The following is a 9981-nucleotide window of genomic DNA, read 5'->3' on the forward strand; positions in this document are numbered from 1 at the left end:
AAAAATCTCCGAATGCCAAAAGAGTGTTCTGCATCACAGCGGGAAATCACTGCCGCTCAGCTCCAACTCATCCATATTTCATGAACATGTGAACTCTAATTATGTCGCCAGTCTGCACAGTAACACTGATTTCACTGAGCAGCCCACCGCCACTAAACCACATCTGGATCACTTCAACGGTGAAGGTGCCACTCGGAGGACCTGTGAGAGGAGGCTTCTGAAATGCTCTCCTACTGGCTGGGGTCTTGAAATATAAAAAAAAAAAAAGCACACACACACACACACTCACTCAGCTAATCAAAAGTGAAAAGCTATTAGATGAGGAGTAGAATATATTCCACTCCACTATTGCTCTGCAGATTTCACAGGGAGGCCGTGGCACTGCTGGGTTGGTGACACACTGCCCCCTGCTGGCACACCCATAGAACAGCCATCTAGCTGCTTTAAAGGTGCTTTGTTTCAACAATCATTTAAAAAGGGAAATATAGCAGCATTTTTTTTGGGGGGGGGGGGGTTTCTCCTTTAAACAGTTCTGAGTTCAGCTTTTTTCCTAATTGGCCGATTGAAGTTTAATTTGTGAAAATGAAAGAGCCTGGCATTAACACTGCTTTTACCTCTCTCTCTCTCTCTGTGTGTGTGGTGCTTCCCTCTGGTGGTTGTGAAGAGACACAACATTTCAATTTTACTAAAAGAATGAGCTCCTTTATTTGACTTAATCCGGAAGAACGGCTTTTCATTCAAATGTGCAAATTACTCATTATTTTTGCTGAGAAAGTCTAAACTCCTTCCTAAGCTGCTGACAGAATTTATGATCTCCTTGCTCGGAGACGTGCTCGCTGTTGTGCTTACTCACTGAAGTTGTGTGCAATCTTCTGGTTGAGCAAAATGTGCTGCGTGTTACTCGGCTCAGCCGCACTAAACGAGCCCAGATCTTTCAAGGCGAATTGCTCGTGCAGGCGTGACTTGTCGATTTCAGTCCTCTCGGTGCTTCCTTGTGTCCAAAAGGTTTTTGCAATCTGCCATAAAAAAAAAAAAATAATAATAATAATTGATTCAGTATTTTATGAAGAAACCGATGTTAAAAATCACAAAAGAACAACACTTCGAAAGAACAAAGTGACAAAACAAAGAATAACTCCCAACAATGATGCAATATGAGGAAGTAAAACCAAGCTGAAACTGACCTTTCCTGTTTTTGTTTTTTTGGCCAACGCTATAAAACTCTGCAGTTAAATATGAGTGATTCACACTAATGAGACCCTTTATAAGCTTTACCCTTAACTCTGAAAATATAGTAATGTCCCGTCTTCTGATGAATGAAGTTCTAAGTGAAAAGCGACAGTGTTACCTTCTCCTGGGTAAGGAGGTCCCAGTGGAAAGCCTTGGTGCGTGGTTTTCCTAAATTGGGCTTCAGTTTGAAGGGGAAAGGTGGGGGAGCCGGGATGCTCGGTGGCGGTGGCGGTGGCCCTTTCATGCCTGACTCGTGGGGATGAGGCTCGGGGACTGAGCGAAAGGACGAGGGGGCAGCGTTGGAGGATGAAGGTGGAGGGGAGGCGGGTGACATTGCGGGAGAGGTTGGTGAAGGGACGGGAGGCAAAATATCAGGTCCTGTAACTTGAACATTGGTCTTTGTAGTGCTGCCAGGTTTAGGAACCGGCTTTGTGTCACCAGCTGATGAACAGTCGCCGCCGGAAGGTCTCAGATCTGCGTTTTTATCTTCAGGTGGACGGGAGAAGTTACTTCCGCTGGCGAATTCATCGCTTGACTCGAGATCTGCGTCGTTGTCCTCTTCGTGTATGCTGAGATGCCGGAAGGTCTTTGCCTCGACGAACATGTGTTCACCTCTGGACTTCCGCTTCCAGTCCGAGCACAGTTTGTGGATAGCTTGGACCCAAGCATCCCGCTCCCTCTGGACGGTACCGGGGGCGGCTGTTTGGTCTGGGACCGGCACCCTGAACCTGCAAAAAAAAATAAAAAATCAACAGAACGTAACTCCCTAATTAGCCAAGATAAAATGTAGTTCACCATCCAGGCCTATACACATAATAAAACTACTGCTACAATTAGAATAAAGATAGTGCAAGATTGTACGCAGCGGTAAATTCATTTGACAGACAGAATTCATGAACTGCTTGCTGTTGGGATATTTCCACATCTTGATGAGTCTCACTCACTGGTACTCGTTTTTGTGGGTGATCAGACTGAAAGTGTCGGAGCTGGCAGGTTTCGTCACGCTGGTGTCGCCGTCCGACAGGTGAACCACGATGGTCACCGGCAGCGACGACGTCACATCGCCGTCTGTGGGGCCTCGCCGCTTAAAGGGGAACATTGTCAGCTGGCCTGGGTGGAGCTGGACCTCATATCTAGAACAAAACAGAGGAAAGTGTGGAGGGGGGGGGGGTGTGAAGTGTAGCGTAGCCAGCAACAACAAGGCCTGAGGCGCATCCCAATTCTACGCTGAGCTCTCGTCAACACGTGCGCTACCAATGCTGAGACAAACTCTACATGGCCAAAATTACAACATATAAGAAGAACAAAAAAATGAACTTCCATGGCCTCTGACATTTCTGTAAACATCAGCAAAAACGTCACAACTTATAGAACATTTCTAGTTCCGATGTCGTGAATACCTCATGAGGGTTCATATGGACTTTTCTTGTGTACACTGTAAATACGACTCCGTTCGAATGCATTATAATTGTTCTATACTGTTTTTGCAGGGAGTAAATATACTTGAAATCAATGCACTTTACTGTTTTATACTATAACCAAACCAAAAATGCTACTTTCAGTTTAAAGTAACAAAGAGAGGGCAGAATGTTTCACCAAAGACTTGGAAAAAAAAGTAAAACACGCTTATTATCTTTACATTACAGTAAGTATGTCAAACAGAAGATCGATGCCGCTCTCATAACTGTCCTTCGGCAAAATATAAAACTAGCTATTATAAAACACAGTGGAAAAGCTAGCTTCAGTTTGAGGAACTAAACTTAGAAAAATGAATGACAACTGGTTTACCAATCTAGGAAGTCGATAAGAGGAAGCAGCTAACTCACTTGATCTAAGGCTGATAGATACAGAAACGTACAACTTTCTTGCTTCATATTTATTGTGGAGATATCAATGTTCTCATCAGCACTCAGCAAGAAAGGGAAAAAAAAAAAAACATTTCTGAAGATACTTAAGGGCTTGTAACAAAAACCCCAGGCTGTACAACACACCATACAATACAATAACCCTGGGATAAATGTCTGGAACTGATATTTCCTTTCTGGATTTCGTCACTATGCTACTCTTTAACAGCAAGAAACAACTTTACTGTAACCTCTATTATCACTGGTTCCTTTTGGGCCCCGTGTTAAGTACATTTTTTTTTCGAGGTAAACCTACAAACTCGGAGCTAAACGTGCCTACTTTGCAATGTCCCACGGTTGTGTCCGTTTGAAAGCTTTCTTAACCCCGGCTGACCCCGGCCCAGCCTAAGTGCAGCGTGAAAAGCACTTTACCGTCGCTCTCGGTCCTTGTTTTGCTTATAGCGACTTCACTCGTACGTTCTGATGTTCCCGCGTGACTTTTCTGCAGAGTTTGACACTAAAAGGCTGCTTATATATTCACCTGCAGCGTGTACGTGGTTTTTGTCATCCTGACAATATACTGTTAACTAAAAAACATGAAGTATGAAACCTCTTCTGCCCAGCACTGTTTTCATCCTATAGCTTCTGGACTTTTCAGGGAAAAGGAGTAGTTAACTAGTCAGCTGAACTTTTAAGGGGTTAAATATAATATTAGACACTTTTTCTTTTTTTTTTGTCCAAATACCTCCAGAGGGGATGTTTAATTTTTTCGCTCCGCCGGTGTGAAAACAATGTAAACTTTAAACTTGCTAAGAATTAACATGTATCCCGAAATTGGAATAAAAGATCTGATTCATAGTTAATTAAACATATTTATCTCCAAATAGTTTCTCCTCACTAACTGTACTCGACATTTGTACACTAAAGCAATAACGACTCATCCGTACTTCACCCATTTGAAGGAGGCCAAGCCGCCTCGGTGCAGTAACAGGACGCCTTCCCGGAGGCTCTGTGAGGCTTTGGGCTGCTGGTGCGTCTCTGCGTCGTCCTCTTCATGATTGCTGTATATGTTCCCATAAATGATCTGATTCACAAGCTGTATAATCTGCTCGAAGACAGAGGAAAAAAAAAAAAAAAGCATCAATAACAAGTGGCCACAAGGAATACAAGAATGACACCCTACCTCCTCCAGGCACAAATTATTTAATTGGTAAATGACTTTATAATATTAACCGGGCTGTTTTCCAGGTTTGTTTTTCTAACTTAAATGTACCCACGCAGTGTATAAATTCACCTTGTATTTTTCCTCCAGAGACGTGGTCTCCAGCTCATAGTCGTGATGTTCCTTGAAGGAAATGGAGAACCTGGAGCCCACTCCATCGTCACAACTCTTGACAATAGAGAAGGGAAGTTGGCGCTTGATGATGCCTTTCTCTATGCTGCACAGCATTTTGGTCTTGAAATCGATCTGGATGTTCACAACGAGAGAGTCTGAGTTAGAGTTAATGAGCATTGGTCAGTTTTAACCACATTTGCAGACTGGCTTTGGGGCTGGCAGCGCTGTTTGCTGGACCATTTCTGATCAAGCTGAAATATCCATAATTAATAAATATTAGATAGATTGAGACAGAACTTTTTTTTTTTTTTTTTTTTTTTTTAATAAAGGATCTCAACAAATTGGATGGATTGCTATGTAGCCAAGCGGCAACTAAAAGTGACGTCACCCGTTGGTTTGTGAACAACTGTGATGAGGCTTTGAGTTCAAATTTTGTCCGTCGCCATCTTGCTTTTTTCTGATTGTTTTAGAGCCAGAAGTGACCAAATTTAAAAGACCACAGGTCTGTCAATCAAATAGATTGACGCTGCGCAGGGGGGGGGGGGGGGGGGGGGGGGGGGGGGGGGGGGGGGGGGGGGGGGGGGGGGGGGGGGGGGGGGGGGGGGGGGGGGGGGGGGGGGGGGGGGGGGGGGGGGGGGGGGGGGGGGGGGGGGGGGGGGGGCCCCCCCCCCCCCCCCCCCCCCCCCCCCCCCCCCCCCCCCCCCCCCCCCCCCCCCGCGCGCGCGCGCGCGCGCGCGCGCGCGCGCGCGCGCGCGCGCGCGCGCGCGCGCGCGCGCGCGCGCGCGCGCGCGCGCGCGCGCCCCCCCCCCCCCCCCCCCCCCCCCCCGCTGGCGTACAAAAAGCATTGTTGTGCCTGCTGGTTCAGAGAGCTGCTGGCCTCGCTGTACACCGACTCACCTGAATAATTCGCTTCTGCCACCTGTAGCGGGCGTGCTTGTGAACACTGAAGTTGTACTGCGTGGGTTGTTGTTCCTGCAACAGACGACAAACCCGAATGACAGATGTAATCAAATATATATAATCTAACAATCAGAGGGAAATAACCTTCCAGGAAAAGGTGATGTAGTGTCACTACAATGCAGAAAGACTTCTTCTTTTTTTTTCTTTTCTTTTTGTTAATAATTGTTTGTCTTTTGAATTGCTTCCTGCTAAGTCACACAAAAACTATCTTTCGCATTCCCGCATATGGTCTGTGGTCACATCAAACTAGACTTGGTTTCTAACTGACCCAGCAGGCTGAGCAGCTTCTTAACACAACAATGGAGCAAAAGAGGACACATGTGGGGCACAGCAGGAGGGTAGTTTTAAAAGACAGGCCTCAGACTTTTTAAAGTAGGTCACTCACGAAGAAATGCATGTACTATCTTTACCTTTTAAGGTAGCAGGGGTTTAATAAAGACCACTGATGCCAGTGTCATGATATACAGAGCCAAACAGAAGGAGCGAGCTCAACCTTCTCCATCTTCAAAGTTCAAACAAACGCCAACCAATACAGCTCAACAACAACATATTTATTGAAACCAGTTCCTAAACCAAGCATATTATCACCTTTTAAGTAGCATACGGTGAACTTGTTAGCAGTCCCTGTTTTACACATTCAACAGCAACATAATCATCCATTAGAAATGGTATTTTTGGCCACCTGGTGAATTTAGGTTCAATATTCTCTCCTCTCCTTTTAGCTCCATTTTTGGTCTCTACCAGCTCCTTATGAAAATATCTGTCTCTTTTGCTGCTAAATGATCCCCTTTATTTTCACCAGCTACTTGATGACTTTGACTGTGGACTGTTTGGTGCTGAGCTTTTTAACCTTTTTCAGAGAAAACAGCTGCCAAAAACAACAGAACGGCCGCCATGAGAGTGAACCAAAAAAGTACATTTGCGGGCCGGAAAACCAAAACAACATGCTTAAAGACAAAATTTGGCTGAGTTGGATGATTATACTCTGTGGGTTTCAAAAATGGATAATAATGTTAATATTGTTAATATAACATATTGATAATAGCCTCGCACTGATGACAAGACTCTGGGAAATTACTACATTACATTTCTGTTTTGTCTACTAATTAAAAAAATGGACAACATGCTAACTGCTAATACACAAACATGATCTCTCAGCAAGGAAATTATATGTGTTTCCCAAAATGTCTAACTATTCCTTTAAAAATATACTAAAAAGTCAAATCTGAATATTTACATTAACTGTTAATTGTTAAAAACAAAAACAAAAAAAACAAAAATCTAACATAATTCCTCTCTAGAGTTCTAGAGTCTTCCAAATTTACTGCACAGCCATGGAAGACTGTTTTCTTCCTGCTGCCAAAACCCACAACTTATTAACAGAGTTTGGTTCCTGGTACCTCTTCAGCCACGTTCTTCTGTTTGAGCAGCTGCTCTCCGTCCTTCCTGGCCTCGTTCAGAGCATCCTCGATGGATAACTCTCCCCTCTTCACCCTGTTCATGATGCTCATCTGCATCTCGTTGCTCAGCTGAAAGCACAACAACGCAGTAAATAAAGGGGAAATCTCAGGTAAAAAATTTAAAAAGAAGTTTATTTTAAGTGACCAAAATAGATGGCAACAAGCAAATGATTCATAAACCACCATTTGGAAACCTTTTTGTTTTTGTTTTTAAATCTTTGGACCACTTATCTTTTCATACATCATTATCATGAAGCACTTCAGATATGTATGATGTCACCAGCATATACCAGTATGTGTCACTCCGAGCTTCGGGTACAGTCCACATCTTTAACACCTGTTAAAACACTGTTACAGGAACATGCTACCTTCCTTAAATCAACCATTGTCTGTGACATTTCTGAGTAATTATGTGCTCCTATTGTGGGAAATTACTGACAGCAGGGAAGTCAGGTTGAATTGAGGAAGTACAAAATGCTCGAGAGACTCGTAAACTGAGAAAAACCTTGGTCTCCTGTTGCTACACAGATTCTGACGTTAATGAAAGTGAGAGAGTTTTTCTCTGGAACCAAGAATACAGGACAGCTGTGGGTATTTAGTGACTCAACTGCAGAAGGATTAATTCCGCACTTTCATAAAGATGGTTTAAAGAACGTCCTGCTTGTTATTGGCCTTCTTGTCTGATTAATAAGCTAAAATCTTACCTGTGGCATGTTCCCAATGTGTCTGTCCATTCTGGACAGATTGTCTTTCTTCTTGGATCCTGAACTCGGCATCACTGCATTTGATGTTTCACACAAAAATCCATGCAGTCGCCAAATTCATGCAAATCTTCCTCTCTTACAGCAAAGATGTAAACAGAGTTGTTTTTGCCTCGGTTTTGTTTGACATGCAATACCTAAACAGAGATCTGTTTCACTGACGGGAAATAAAAGGGAGATTTGCAGTGATTTGTGGCACTGCTTCTTATCACCGCCCTCCTCCAGCTCAGGTATATACCTCCTCCAGGTCAGGCAGTCAGAGGCTGCTCAGCCACACCTACTGACGCTTTCTCTGCACAACAGCAAGCATTTCCAGTCAGGTTACATGTCTGAACATGCAAGACAGTGCGTTTAACCTGCTGCTTATTCTTGTTTTGTTTTTTTTAACCAGGTGGGAGCGCGAGGAAACCTCCCTGCACAAAAGTCCCAATAACACAATACAGTAATAAAATGGATTTTGTCAATAAACACTCTTAATAGCTTTGCTGAGACTGCTAGTGTGGAGAAGTCTCTCATGTTATCATTTCTTCAAGAAAATCCAGGCCAAGTCGCCTGCAAACACATGTAGCAACAAATGCAAGCATGCAGGCTGCACAACAGGTATAAAAGTTCTAATGCCTTAATTTCCACATTTTATACCATTTAAGGCTGATTGTTACCATCAAGAACCCACGTGATGCCAGAAAATACAGATGCTGTGATGTCCCTTTGGATAATTGTCAGAGAACGCAGTAGCGATATGTAGTAAGCAAAAAAGGTTTTATTTGGGGTTTTGTGTCCATTTTAATATTTTTCTTCAGAAAATAATCTTTATTTTGATTATTTAGTACTTTACTTTTACTTCATAATACTTTAATTTATCTGTCTTTGTGCTTTTCTTTCAATTATTACACTTTTGCAATGAACATAACGTCATTCCCCTGTTTGTCTTGAACCTTGAATAACTGCAGTTTGTCACTTAGGTCCATTTTGTAGTTATTGCAAGCCTGGATAGTGTTTTCACAGACTATAAATATGCATTTCTATAATGTAGTAGAAAAAAAAAATAGCTGTTTTCTGGATTTTCATTTTCAACTTCTTTAGCTGTGCTATTTTAAAGAAATATTAACGCAGAATCATTTGCACTTGGATGAAAGCTTTAATGACTTGAAAATGGCATACATTATGCAAACTTTTGATTTCACTGGTGTTTAATCACGTGAAACTTTTTCCCCACTACCTCAAACCCACACCATCATCACACTGAGTGCATACAAGACATGTTAGGACCGGGCAAAGAAGCTTAGTGGGATAAACAAACGTTGGGTCAAAAAAAAAAAATTCTATTTAGATGTTAAAAAAAACAAACTCAAATCACCAGCTCCCATCACGACGGTATGATTTAAGTTCAAATAACCCTCCTTCATGGCTTCAACCCCCAATTAAGATACTTTTGCATTTCTAATGGAAGTTGAAAGGTGAAGTTTGTGTCAGTTGTGTCTTTTTGTCAATATTCCTCATAGTTTTCCAAAAACAACGCTTTGATTTGTTACACAGACAAAGAGGATGAAATTCAAAAGGAATCGGTAGGAATTTCCAGCACAAGAAGGAACGTACGAGAGCTTCGGTGCTTCTTTTTTTTTGTGGTTGTTTTTTTTTGGCTCCTGCCACCACCTGTACCGTAGTTACAGGAATACACGTGCAGCAGGATCGGAGGAGTTCATGACGTTTTGTTTTGGTAATGAACAACAGAGCTTGCTCACATTTGGACACGTTACGTGGTCACTATATACATACAAAAAAAAAAACCAAAAAAAAAATACCTAAGTGCGTGTCTGAGAGCTTTAAACACAAGCAGAGGGGAATCTTCAACAGCAGTTACATGGTGAGCACGTGGGAAAAACCCCTCTGAAAACTATAGGGGATTACCATAACAGCCTCGAGGGGTTTTTAGTGAGAATAGGTGGGATCGAGAATAATAAAAACAGGGAAGCATTTCAGAATGAGGTGATGGTTTGTACATTCATGTACTAACTCTGTCATTTTCCTTGTGAATAAAACATGAAGTCCACATGGTGTTTCTGTCACTTAGGATCTTAAGTTGCTGTTTTAATACCCCTAATAAAAGCTTATTATCCTTTTAAAACACAGCATGGTTACCCTTGGTGGGGGATGTGTTAACTACATGTACTAAAATACTATACTTCCTGTATTCAAGAAATGTGTTCACGACTGTTTGCTGTCCCGGCTCCTAAATGGTGGAATGAGCTCCCCACCGACATCAGGACAGCAGAAACTCTGTCCATCTTCCGCCGCAAACTAAAAACACACCTCTTCAGACTTTACCTTGAACAGTAGAACTTTAGTAGCGCTTAAAAAGGCACTTACTGATAGCACTTTGTAGTTTGGCT

General features: G+C 42.7%; 2 protein-coding genes across 2 annotated transcripts in view; one reads left to right on the forward strand and one right to left on the reverse strand.

The window, feature by feature from the left end:
* LOC138628087 (uncharacterized) overlaps positions 1–7743 on the reverse strand; it is a 37489-nt gene extending 29746 nt beyond the window's left edge. Inside the window, exons 1-8 of the mRNA XM_069710884.1 lie at positions 7535–7743; positions 6771–6899; positions 5308–5382; positions 4369–4542; positions 4022–4179; positions 2175–2363; positions 1349–1958; positions 854–1016 (exon numbers count right to left, since the gene is read on the reverse strand). Of these exons, the coding sequence (XP_069566985.1) occupies positions 854–1016; positions 1349–1958; positions 2175–2363; positions 4022–4179; positions 4369–4542; positions 5308–5382; positions 6771–6899; positions 7535–7606 (1570 nt within the window). The 5' untranslated portion in view covers positions 7607–7743. The remainder of the gene's footprint in view (positions 1–853; positions 1017–1348; positions 1959–2174; positions 2364–4021; positions 4180–4368; positions 4543–5307; positions 5383–6770; positions 6900–7534) is intronic.
* Positions 1–9981, forward strand: part of LOC138628081 (teashirt homolog 2) — a 253786-nt gene that overhangs the window by 211487 nt on the left and 32318 nt on the right. The gene's annotated exons all lie outside the window — the stretch shown is intronic.

The sequence above is a fragment of the Brachyistius frenatus genome, unplaced genomic scaffold (assembly GCF_029030835.1).
Source record: "Brachyistius frenatus isolate BFR_SWC_R1_liver_20210118 unplaced genomic scaffold, ASM2903083v1 Contig_95, whole genome shotgun sequence".
NCBI classification, from domain to species: domain Eukaryota; kingdom Metazoa; phylum Chordata; class Actinopteri; family Embiotocidae; genus Brachyistius; species Brachyistius frenatus.